The sequence below is a fragment of the Bombina bombina genome, chromosome 2 (genome assembly GCF_027579735.1).
Source record: "Bombina bombina isolate aBomBom1 chromosome 2, aBomBom1.pri, whole genome shotgun sequence".
NCBI lineage: Eukaryota > Metazoa > Chordata > Amphibia > Anura > Bombinatoridae > Bombina > Bombina bombina.
Window position 1 is genome coordinate 733,850,679 of NC_069500.1, and position 12,822 is coordinate 733,863,500.

A 12,822-nucleotide genomic window follows, 5' to 3' on the forward strand; every position below is an offset into this window, starting at 1 on the left:
ATGTTAGCTTATGTGTTAACACCGCAGATTAGCACAACTGCGTGTTATCAGTTGAGACTGTCGTCTGTGCGACTGAAGCCAAGTTATGGGGACATTCGGCTCCTGCTCAGAGGAGGTAGACACCTCAGCAAAGTATTGCTGAGGTGTGGAGGTGTTTAAAAGTTTATTTTAACATTTTGAGGTTATTTATTCTACATATATTTAAACGGAATAAAAAAGTTACTTTATTATTTTTAAAGAGATAGTAACGTTTTTCTGGTTTTTGCCTTTTATTAATTTTTTTTTTTTATCCTTTTATGTCCATTTGTTAATTGTGAGTTAGAAGATGGACCAAGAGGCCTTACAAAGTGTCACTTGCTCTCTATGTTTTGATGCCAATGTGGAACCACCAATCCCTTTCTGTTCCTCATGTATTGAGAGAACTTTAAGCTATAGGGAGAGAATTTTTTCTGAGCCAACAATTTCTAAAGAGGATGCTGTTCAGGAATCTAATGATAATATTCAATATATGCCGTAACTTTCTTCTCAAGCGTCCCAAATTTTACCGCCCTCACATGCAGTGCCCTGCGCTTCCTCTCTAGCTCCCGCTGGAGTTACTTTAAAGGACATCGCTTCTCTTATGTCTTCTGCAGTTTCAGATGCATTTTCTGCTTTTCCAATGTTGCAGGGAAAGCGTAAGAGAAAAATCAGACATTCAGTAAGCGAGGTTTCTGACGCAGTTGTTGCTATTTCAGATCTCCCCTCACAGAAGCCAGAGGAGGAGGATAACATAGTAGCATCTGAAGGTGAAATTTCAGATTCTGACAGTGTAATGCCTCTTGCTGATACTGAAGTTGTATCCTTCAGGTTTAAGCTAGAACACCTTTGTCTGTTACTTAAGGAGGTTTTAGCTACTTTGGACGACTGCGATTCCACGGTCGTTGTTAATCCTAAGAAATCCAGTAAACTGAACAAATATTTTGAAGTACCTTCCTCGATAGACGTTTTTCCGGTACCAGACCGAGCTTCTGAGATTATTACTAAGGAGTGGGAGAGAACGGGTATACCCTTTTCTCCATCTCCTATATTTAAAAAGATGTTTCCCATAGCCGACTCTGTTAAGGAGGCTTGGCAAACAGTCCCCAAGGTGGAAGGAGCTGTTTCCACCTTAGCTAAGAGAACTACTATTCCCATAGAGAATAGTTGTGCTTTCAAAGATCCTATGGACAAAAAATTAGAGGGGTTACTCAAAAAGATGTATGTACACCAGGGCTTACAATGGCAGCCAGCTGTGTGCATTGCTACCGTCACTAGTGCTGCAGCATATTGGTTGGGATGCTTCCCTTCAAGTTATCAAGCTGGGAGCAAAGATTTCAGTTTTTTTTGTTCTAGCTCGCAGAGCCTTATGGTTAAAACCTTGGTCTGCGGATGTATCCTCTAAGTCTAAGCTTTTAGCGATTCCTTACAAGGGGAAGACCTTGTTTGGACCTGGCTTGACAGAAATAATCTCTGACATTACGGGAGGTAAGGGTCATCTTCTCCCTCAGGATAAGAGAAACAAACAAAAGGGACGACAGAGTAATTTTCGTTCCTTTCGAAATTTCAAGGGAAATTCTTTGTCTTCAGCCTCCAAGCAGGAACAGTCCAAACCTTCATTGAGACCCAATCAGTCTTGGAATAAGGGAAAACAATCCAAGAAGCCTGCTGTTAAATCAAAAACAGCATGAAGGGCCTACCCCCGATCTGGGACCGGATCTTGTAGGGGGCAGACTTTCCTTCGCTCAGGCTTGGGTTCTAGATGTTCTGGATCCCTGGGCAATAGAAATAGTGTCCCAGGGATACAAACTAGAGTTCAAAAGTTTTTCTCCCAGAGGCAGGTTTCTGTTTTCAAGATTATCTGCAAACCAGACAAAAAGATAGGCGTTCTTACACTGTGTAGGAGACCTCTCCGACCTGGGAGTGATTGTTCCTGTTCCAATGCAGGAACAGGGTCTGGGATTTTATTCCAATCTGTTCTTGGTTCCCAGAAAAAGAGGGAACCTTCAGACCAATTTTAGATCTCAAGAGTCTAAACAAATTTCTCAGAGTACCGTCCTTCAAGATGGAAACTATTTGTTCCATTCTCCCTTTGATCCAAGAGGGTCAATTTATGACAACAGTGGATTTAAAGGACGCGTACCTGCATGTTCCCATTCACAGGGATCATCACAAGTTCTTAAGGTTTGCCTTTCTGGACAAACACTTCCAGTTCGTGGCTCTTCCCTTTTGGTCTTGCCACAGCTCCCAGAATTTTCACAAAGGTTCTGGGATCGCCGTTGGCGGTGCTTCAGTTACGGGGCATTGCAGTGGCGCCCTATCTGGGCGATATCCTAGTCCAGGCGCCATCCTTGCAACAAGCAAGATCCCACACAGACATGGTGTTATCCTTCCTACGATCTCACGGGTAGAAGGTAAATTTGGAAAAGAGTTCCTTAGTCCCAAATACAAGGGTAACTTTCTTGGGAACCATAATAGATTCCCTATCAATGAAGATTTTTCTGACAGAAGTCAGGAAATCAAAGATTTTCGATACCTGTCTAGCCCTTCAGTCCACTCCTCGGCCATCGGTGGCTCAGTGCATGGAGGTGATCGGGCTGATTGTGGCAGCAATGGACATCATCCCGTTTGCTCGGTTTCATCTCAGACCTCTGCAGTTAAACATGCTCAGGCTATGGAACGGAGATTATGCCTATTTGTCTCCGCAAATACTTATGGAGCTGAAAGTGATCTTCACTGCTCTTCTGGCCTGGCCTCAGTTAGCCTCGGTCAAATTTATCAGGTTCCAGTCGGACAACATAACTTCAGTGGCTTACATCAGTCATCGGGGAGGAACGAGGAGTTCCTTAGCGATGACAGAGGTAACCAAGATAATTCAGTGGGCGGAGGCCCTTTCTTGCTATTTGTCGGCGATCCACATCCCAGGGGTGGACAACTGGGAGGCGGACTTCCTGAACAGGCAGACCTTTCATCCGGGGGAGTGGGAACTCCATCCGGAAGTGTTCTCCGACCTGATTCTCAGGTGGGGTCAGCTGGAATTGGATCTCATGGCATCTCAACAGAATGCCAAACTCCCGAGATACGAGTCGAGGTCCAGGGACTGATAGATGCTCTGACGGTCCCTTGGACCTTCAGTCTAGCATACCTATTTCCTCCGTTTGCTCTGCTTCCTCGGGTAATTGCTCGAATCAAGCAGGAGAGGGCATTGGTGATCCTCATTACACCAGCTTGGCCTCGCAGGATTTGGTATGCAGATCTGATGGACAGGTCATCTCTGCCACCTTGGAGACTTCCGTTGAGGAAGTACCTTCTAATTCAAGGACCCTTCCTTCACCCAAATCTAGTTTCTCTGAAGGTGACTGCTTGGAGATTGAACGCTCAATTTTATCCAAGCAGAGCTTTTCTGACTCGGTCATAGAGACCATGATTCAGGCTTGTAAACCTGTAACTAGAAAGATTTACCATAAAATATGGCGTAAATATCTCTATTGGTGTGAATCCAAGGGCTACTCATGGAGTAGAGTTAGGATTCCTAGAATTTTGTCTTTTCTCCAAGAGGGTTTGGAGAAAGGATTATCGACAAGTTCCCTAAAGGGTCAAATCTCTGCCTTATCTATTTTGTTACACAAACGTCTGGCAGATGTACAATCATTTTGTCAGCAACTTGGTCCTCTCTTCACACTTTTTAAAAATTCTACAAAATTGACACTTTTGCCTCGACTGAGGCCGCTTTTGGGAGAAAGGTTCTTCAAGCAGTGGTGCCTTCCGTTTAGGTTCCCTGTCTTGTCCCTCCCGTATCTAGCTTGGGTATTGATTCCCATTAGTAATAAAGATGATCCGTGGACTCATCGTATCATTAAAAAGAAAAGAAAATTTATGCTTACCTGATAAATGTATTTATTTTTTGACACGATGAGTCAACGGCCCGCCCTGTTTTTGTAAGACAGGTTGTTGGTTATTATAAACTTCAGACACCTCTGCACCTTGTTACTTCCTTTCTCTCCTTTACTTCGGTCGAATGACTGGATTGGGAGGGAAGGGAGGTGATATTTAACAGCTTTGCTGTGGTGCTCTTTGCCGCCTCCTGCAAGGCAGGAGTGGTATTCCCATTAGTAATTAAGATGATCCGTGGAATCTTCGTGTCAAAAAAGAAATACATTTATCAGGTAAGCATAAATTTTCTTTTTGAGTTTTCCTATTTTCACAGTAGTCCTTTGCTTCAATGTTGTTGTATTTTTGTGTTTATGAAGAAAACCATCAGAACTTGCTTTGTTTATTCTCTATGTGTAATATTTGTAATGCTATCTTTTTCACTTCTGTGGAAGACCTACATATGTCTCATCTTTTTCTTTTTTCTGAAGAGATATCTACAAGGGGTTATATCATGAGGTAAATCTTAGGTATATAGTACTTTAAAGGGGCATGAAACCCCAACAACTTCCCTTTTTTTTAAAATTCTGTCAGTATCCTTTGTTGAAGGAGCAGCACTGCTTAGGTATAATTTTTAAGAAAGGATACCAAGAGAGTAAAGCAATTTAGATACTAGAAGTAAATTGGAAAAAGTTGTTTAAAATTGTATCAGGAAAGTTTTTAATTTTTATTTTACTGTCTCTGTATTGTATGTTAAAGTGAGGGTAATGCATTGTCTATTGCTTTTAAATATAATATATAATTTATATTGTTATTAAATTTGTACATAAATGTTTTTTTTAAACTGCCTGTAATTTTAATTATTTTAAGAAACATACATATTTTGGAGTCCCCCTTGTTGCTTCCCTTGAGATTTGCTGTTGTTTTTTTTTTTTTTTTTTAATTTTTTTTTTTTTTTTTTAGATGAGTTGTACCAAAAGCTGAAGACCCTTGGAGAACAGGAGAGATCAGTCATGTTTGATTTGAAACGGAAAGAGTGTGAGAAGCGAGGTCTAGAGTTTGATAACAAACTCAATGCCTGGGACATGCGCTATTATATGAACCAAGTTGAGGAGACAACTTATAGCGTAGACCAAAACTTCCTAAAGGAATTCTTCCCCATGGAGGTGGTGACTTCGGGTCTGCTTGATATTTATCAAGAGCTGCTTGGTTTGATTTTTGAACAGGAGAAGGGAGCTCCAGTCTGGCATACAGATGTAACTTTGTACAATGTGAGGGATAAAGCTACAGGGCAAATCTTGGGAATGTTCTATCTGGATTTGTATCCAAGGTAAATCTTTCAATACTTATTCTTTGTATAATGTCTGCTTTCCTAGTTGTCCGGGTTTTTTAAACTTTTCTATTTATCTTTAGGGAGGGTAAATACGGCCATGCAGCATGCTTTGGTCTACAGCCTGGTTGTCTTCTGCCAGATGGCACAAGACAGATATCTGTGGCTGCCATGGTTGCCAACTTCACCAAACCTACATCCGATGCTCCTTCTCTTCTGCAGCACGATGAGGTGGAAACCTATTTCCATGAGTTTGGTCATGTCATGCATCAGCTGTGTTCACAGGTAAGCTGCACTGAGTTGTCTGGGTATGCTCTATAATCAGTGGTAGCAATTTTAAAACCCCTTCCAAGATCACACTCTACCTGTAGTTTGTACCAAGTGGTCTGGCATTTTCATGACAGAGACAGCCTTGTCTGTACTACATGCTCTGAGTAATTTCCTCATTAAATGTATAGAAACATTTCTATCGTGCTAATGAAAGAACACTACTTTAACATCTTATCCTTTTTGGATTTTGAATATAACTGGAAGACCTGTTTGCTCACTGGCTGATAAGCAAAACTCCTACTGCTTTATTGGTGGACAGTGACCATGTTGTCTGTTTATTTGCCTCACCAAGAACACCTGTTGTATATAAACTTCTACATACACACCAATGCATTATTCCGTTCCTACCCTGATCAGCATTTACTTTTAATTACCTGTTCATATTTGAATGTCAGTTGTGACCTAGACTGTTTGTGTGTCACAGGCAGATTTTGTTATGTTCAGTGGAACACATGTTGAGAGAGACTTTGTTGAGGCACCTTCTCAGATGCTTGAAAACTGGGTGTGGGAGAGAGAATCTTTGAAACGTATGTCCAAACACTACAAGACTGGCAACCCAATCCCAGAGGATGTCCTGGAAAAGCTTCTTAAGTCACGTCTGGCCAACACCGGTATCTACTATTTACTCTGTCAGAGATACTTTGGGAGGGGGCTGAAAATATACAATTTTGATTGAATTCCTTTTCTCCAGGTCTTTTAAATCTTCGCCAGATAGTCCTTGCTAAGATAGACCAGGCACTGCACACTCAGATTGGTGTTGATCCAGTTGAGGAATATAGCAGGTTGTGTAAGGAGATCCTGGGGATTCCAGCCACAGAAGGTAAGAGAACTGCATTTTGTATTGTAAATAATAAGATCTGGCACAGTAAGTTGGATCTGTTGTCATTGAGCCATTTGTTCTCTTTACTAGGTACAAACATGCCGGCCACATTTGGACACCTTGCTGGAGGGTATGATGCTCAGTACTATGGGTACCTGTGGAGTGAAGTATATTCTATGGATATGTTCTACACACGGTTCAAGCAAGAAGGTATCATGAGCACAAAGGTGAGAAAGTTAACTTGTTAGGTAAAGGCTTATCAGTGCACTACTTTTGATCTCAATTCCTAGTCTAAGACCTCCAATCTCGAAAATTGCTGACATTTTATTGGCGAGGATTAGTAACACTAGTGATCAAGACTCAGATCCAGAATTATTAGATAATTACATTTTTGTCCACATGTATATTGGTTTTAACAATGTTTACAACAAAGTGTCATGTAGTATCTCATGTAAGTTTAGTAATATTTGCTAATTTGTACTAAATAATCATACAGAATTGATGTGTTAAAATTACATAAGGGACAACTGTTTCATATTTGGTTTTTGTTTGTAATGAAAGGGGATTTTGATTTGCTGCTTAATTTATCATTAATTTTTTTATTATTCTTTTCAGGTTGGTGTGGATTACAGGAACGGTATACTGAAGCCCGGGGGCTCTCTTGATGCCATTGATATGTTGAGAAACTTCTTAGGCCGGGACCCGAAGCAAGATGCATTCCTCCAGAGCAAAGGGCTGACTAACTTGACTTCCCCGGGGTCATCTACTGAATGAGGGACTCGCATACATATATATATTTAAAAAAATATATATAAAATAAGGACCAGTTACCTAGACTGTTTACTTAGCAAACGGGCATTGGCATATAACCCACAAAATGAAAGTTTAATGTGCAGTATCAGAGGCTGCTGTTAATAGCAATTTCTTTTACCAATTTTATATTTAAATATCAGTTTCAAGAAAAAATAAATATGGAAATTAACAACAAATCTCTATTCTTCTCTTTAGCAAATGTTACAATAAAGATCAGCACAAGAGCATTGTATGAGATTCAGTCTGATGATACATACACTGTTTTTCTGTTTAATTTAACCAAGTAATCTTTTAGCCACATTTATTTTACAGCCAATACTATAATCTTCAAATTCCTTAAATGTTTTTTTAAACAAATAGAAGATTCTTTAACAAAAACGGTCATAAACGTATAGAGCCAATTGTAGTTTTCAATTATTTATTTCTAGAGTCAAATTAAAAACCTCTTCCCCAGCTTCACCTCGGAAGATATTGAGTTATGTTTGTTCCCATATTGTATGATGGATAAATCCAGTCTGATTTTCTTGGATTATTGTAGGCAGAATCATTTTCATTCTGTCAATATTTATCGAAAATGTTTAGTCAATTCAATAGGGAAATCCACTGGGAAACAAGATTCTTTAACATCTTTTAATATTAATGATGTATTTGACGACTTAAAATATTTCAAAATACAGTATATGAATCTTTATCTTCAAAATGTCAAGAATATTTTTTTAAGGGATACCGAACCCAAATTTTTTCTTTCATGATTCAGATAGAGCATGCAATTTTAAGCAACTTTCTAATGTACTTCTATTATCAATTTTCTTCATTATCTTGCTATCTTTATTTGAAAAGCAAGAATGTATGTTTAGAAGCCGGCCATTTTTGGTTCACAACCTGGGTTGTGCTTGCTGATTGGTGGCTAAATGCACCCACTGATAAACAAGTCCTGGCCAGGGTTCTAAATCAAAAATTGGCTGGCTCCTTAGCTTAGATGGCTTCTTTTTCAAATAAAGATAGCAAGAGAACGAAGAAAAATGCATAATAGGAGTAAATTAGAAAGTTGTTTAAAATTGCATGCTCTGTCTGAATCATGAAAGAAGAAAATTGAGTTTAGTATCCCTTTAAGTTTGATCCCACTTGAACAGGTAGATCTTATCAGTGTCAAAGGTAATTTCAACAGATAGTACAGTTTTAAACCAGTATTGTAGTAGTCCCCAAAAGCATCGGATCATTGGGCATTCTAAGAAATAATGAGTTAGGGAAGGATTAGGATATTGGCATTTTGCACAATGATTTGGGTGTTGTGGATTCCATTTCTCTTGTAAGGTGTATCCAGTCCACAGATCATCCATTACTTGTGGGATATTCTCCTTCCCAACAGGAAGTTGCAAGAGGATCACCCACAGCAGAGCTGCTATATAGCTCCTCCCCTAACTGCCATATCCAGTCATTCTCTTGCAACTCTCAACAAGCATGGAGGTAGTAAGAGAGAAGTGGTGAAACGTGGTTGTTTCTTTCTTCAATCAAAAGTTTGTTATTTTCAAATGGTACCGGAGTTGTACTATTTTGTCCCAGGCAGAAAAAGAAGAAGAATCTGCCTGTGATTTCTATGATCTTAGCAGGTTGTAACTAAGATCCATTGCTGTTCTCACACATAACTGAAGAGAGAGGTAACTTCAGCTGGGGAATGGCGTGCAGGTTATCCTGCTATGAGGTATGTGCAGTTAAATTTTTTTTCTAGAGATGTAAATGCTAGAAAATGCTGCTGATACCAGATTTATGTAAGGGAAGCCCGAATACAGTGATTTAATAGCGACTGGTATCATGCTTACTTTCAGAGGTAATACTCTTATAGATTTACAATATAAAACGTTTGCTGGCATGTTTAAACGTTTTTATATATACTTTGGTGATAAAACTTTATTGGGGCCTAGTTTTTTCCACATGGCTGGCTTAAATTTGCCTAGAAACAGTTTCCTGAGGCTTTCCACTGTTTTAATGAGTGGGAGGGGCCTAATTTAGCGCTTTTTTGCGCAGTAACTTTTACAGACTGAGACATCCAGCTTCCTCCAGGAGTCCCCTGAATGCTATAGGACCTCTCTAAAGGGCTCTTAGGCTGTCCAAAATAGTTTGTTGGGGAAGGTAGGCCCACAGCAAGGCTGTGGCAGTTGTGTGACTGTTAAAAAACGTCTATCGTTTTTTTGATCCGTTTTTTGAACTAAGGGGTTAATCATCCATTTGCAAGTGGGTGCAATGCTCTGTTAGCTTATTATACACACTGTAAACATTTCGTTTGATTTACTGCTTTTTTTCACTGTTTTTCAAATTCTGACAAAATTTGTTTCTCTTAAAGACACAGTACAGTTTTTATTTTTTGCTTGTTAACTTGATTTAAAGTGTTTTCCAAGCTTGCTGGTCTCATTGCTAGTCTGTTTAAACATGTCTGACATAGAGGAAACTCCTTGTTCATTATGTTTAGAAGCCATGGTGGAACCCCCTCTTAGAATGTGTACCAAATGTACTGACTTCACTTTAAGTAATAAAGATCATATTCTGTCTTTAAAACATTTATCACCAGAGGAATCTGACGAGGGGGAAGTTATGCAGACTAACTCGCCCCACGTGTCAGACCCTTTGACTCCCGCTCAAGGGACTCCCGCTCTAATGGCGCCAAGTACATCTAGTGCGCCCATAGCGTTTACTTTACAAGACATGGCGGCGGTCATGGATAATACACTGTCAGCGGTATTATCCAGACTACCTGGGTTTAGAAGAAAGCGAGATAGCTCTGGAGTTAGAAGAAATACAGAGCATACTGACGCTTTAAGAGCTATGTCTGATACTCCCTCACAATATACAGAAGCTGAGGAAGGAGAGCTTCTTTCTGTGGGTGATGTTTCTGACTCAGGGAAAAAGATTCAACCTGATTCTGATATGTCTACATTTAAATTTAAGCTTGAACACCTCCGCGTGTTGCTCAGGGAGGTTTTAGCTGCTCTGAATGACTATGATACAATTGCAGTGCCAGAAAAATTGTGTAGATTGGACAAATACTATGCAGTGCCGGTGTGCACTGATGTTTTTCCAATACCTAAAAGGTTTACAGAAATTATTACTAAGGAATGGGATAGACCAGGTGTGCCGTTCTCTCCCCCTCCTATTTTTAAGAAAATGTTTCCAATAGATGCCACCACATGGGACTTATGGCAGACAGTCCCTAAGGTGGAGGGAGCAGTTTCTACCCTAGCTAAGCGTACTACTATCCCTGTCGAGGACAGTTGTGCTTTCTCAGATCCAATGGATAAAAAAATTAGAGGGTTACCTTAAGAAAATGTTTATTCAACAAGGTTTTATTCTACAGCCCCTTGCATGCATTGCCCCTGTCACTGCTGCTGCGGCTTTCTGGTTTGAGTCTCTGGAAGAGGCTTTACTGGTAGAGACCCCATTGGATGACGTACTTGACAAGCTTAGAGCAATTAAGCTAGCCAATTCTTTTGTTTCTGATGCCATTGTTCATTTGACTAAACTAACGGCTAAAAATTCTGGTTTTGCTATTCAAGCGTGCAGGGCGCTATGGCTTAAATCATGGTCAGCTGACGTTACTTCAAAGTCTTAGCTGCTTAACATTCCCTTCAAGGGGCAAACCCTATTCGGGCCTGGTTTGATGGAGATCATTTCTGATATCACTGGAGGAAAAGGTCATGCCCTTCCTCAGGATAGGTCCAAATCAAGGGCCAAACAGACTAATTTTCGTGCCTTTCGAAACTTCAAGGCGAGTGCAGCATCAACTTCCTCTAATGCAAAACAGGAGGGAACTTTTGCCCAGTCCAAGTCGGTCTGGAGACCTAACCAGACCTGGAACAAAGGTAAGCAGGCCAAAAAGCCTGCTGCTGCCCCTAAGACAGCATGAAGTATCAGCCCCCTATCCGGTAACGGATCTAGTAGGGGGCAGACTTTCGCTCTTCGCCCAGGCTTGGGCAAGAGATGTCCAGGATCCCTGGGCGTTGGAAATTGTATCCCAGGGATATCTTCTGGACTTCAGAGCTTCTCCTCCAAAAGGGAGATTTCACCTTTCACAATTATCTGCAAACCAGATAAAGAGAGAGGCATTCTTACACTGTGTTCAAGACCTCCTAGTTATGGGAGTGATCCATCCAGTTCCAAAGGAGGAACAAGGACAGGGATTTTACTCAAATCTGTTTGTGGTTCCCAAAAAAGAGGGAACCTTCAGACCAATTTTAGATCTCAAGATCTTAAACAAATTCCTCAGAGTCCCATCATTCAAGATGGAGACTATTCGTACCATCCTACCTATGATCCAGGAGGGTCAATACATGACTACAGTGGATTTAAAGGATGCTTATCTTCACATTCCGATACACAAAGATCATCATCGGTTACTCAGGTTTGCCTTCCTGATCAGGCATTACCAGTTTGTAGCTCTTCCCTTTGGGTTAGCTACAGCCCCAAGAATCTTTACGAAGGTTCTGGGGTCACTTCTGGCGGTCCTAAGACCGCGGGGCATAGCAGTGGCCCCTTATTTAGACGACATTCTGATACAGGCGTCAAATTTCCAAATTGCCAAGTCTCATACGGACATAGTCCTGGCATTTCTGAGGTCGCATGGGTGGAAATTGAACGAAGAAAAGAGTTCTCTATCCCCTCTCACAAGAGTCTCCTTTCTGGGAACTCTAATAGATTCTGTAGAAATGAAGATTTACCTGACGGAGTCCAGGTTATCAAAACTTCTAAATTCCTGCCGTGTTCTTTACTCAGTGTATGGAAGTAATCGGCTTAATGGTTGCGGCAATGGACATAGTGCTGTTTGCACGCCTACATCTCAGACCGCTGCAACTATGCACGCTCAGTCAGTGGAATGGGGATTACACAGATTTGTCCCCTCTACTAAATCTGGATCAAGAGACCAGGGATTCTCTTCTCTGGTGGCTATCTCGGGTCCATCTGTCCAAAGGAATGACCTTTCGCTGGCCAGATTGGACAATTGTAACGACAGATGCCAGCCTTCTAGGCTGGGGAGCAGTCTGGAACTCCCTGAAGGCTCAGGGATCATGGACTAAGGAAGAGACACTCCTTCCAATAAACATTCTGGAATTAAGAGCGATATTCAATGCTCTTCAGGCTTGGCCTCAGCTAGCGACAATGAGGTTCATCAGATTTCAGTCGGACAACATCACGACTGTGGCTTACATCAACCATCAAGGGGGAAACAAGGAGTTCCCTAGCGATGTTAGAAGTCTCAAAGATAATTCGCTGGGCAGAGATTCACTCTTGCCACCTATCAGCTATCCATATCCCAGGTGTAGAGAACTGGGAGGCGGATTTTCTAAGTCGACAGACTTTTCATCCGGGGGAGTGGGAACTCCATCCGGAGGTGTTTGCACAATTGATTCATCGTTGGGGCAAACCAGATCTGGATCTCATGGCGTCTCGCCAGAACGCCAAACTTCCTTGTTACGGATCCAGGTCCAGGGACCCCAAGGCAACGCTGATAGATGCTCTAGCAGCGCCTTGGTCCTTCAACCTGGCTTATGTGTTTCCGCCGTTTACTCTGCTCCCTCGTCTGATTGCCAAAATCAAGCAGAAGAGAGCATGGGTGATCTTGATAGCGCCTGTGTGGCCACGCAGGACTTGGTAT

General features: G+C 41.2%; 1 protein-coding gene across 1 annotated transcript in view; it reads left to right on the forward strand.

The window, feature by feature from the left end:
- THOP1 (thimet oligopeptidase 1) overlaps positions 1 to 7,354 on the forward strand; it is a 72,753-nt gene extending 65,399 nt beyond the window's left edge. The window contains exons 8-13 of the mRNA XM_053702766.1: positions 4,849 to 5,215; positions 5,299 to 5,500; positions 5,970 to 6,156; positions 6,237 to 6,365; positions 6,456 to 6,592; positions 6,981 to 7,354. Of these exons, the coding sequence (XP_053558741.1) occupies positions 4,849 to 5,215; positions 5,299 to 5,500; positions 5,970 to 6,156; positions 6,237 to 6,365; positions 6,456 to 6,592; positions 6,981 to 7,139 (1,181 nt within the window). The 3' untranslated portion in view covers positions 7,140 to 7,354. The remainder of the gene's footprint in view (positions 1 to 4,848; positions 5,216 to 5,298; positions 5,501 to 5,969; positions 6,157 to 6,236; positions 6,366 to 6,455; positions 6,593 to 6,980) is intronic.
- The last annotated feature ends 5,468 nt before the right edge of the window (positions 7,355 to 12,822 follow it).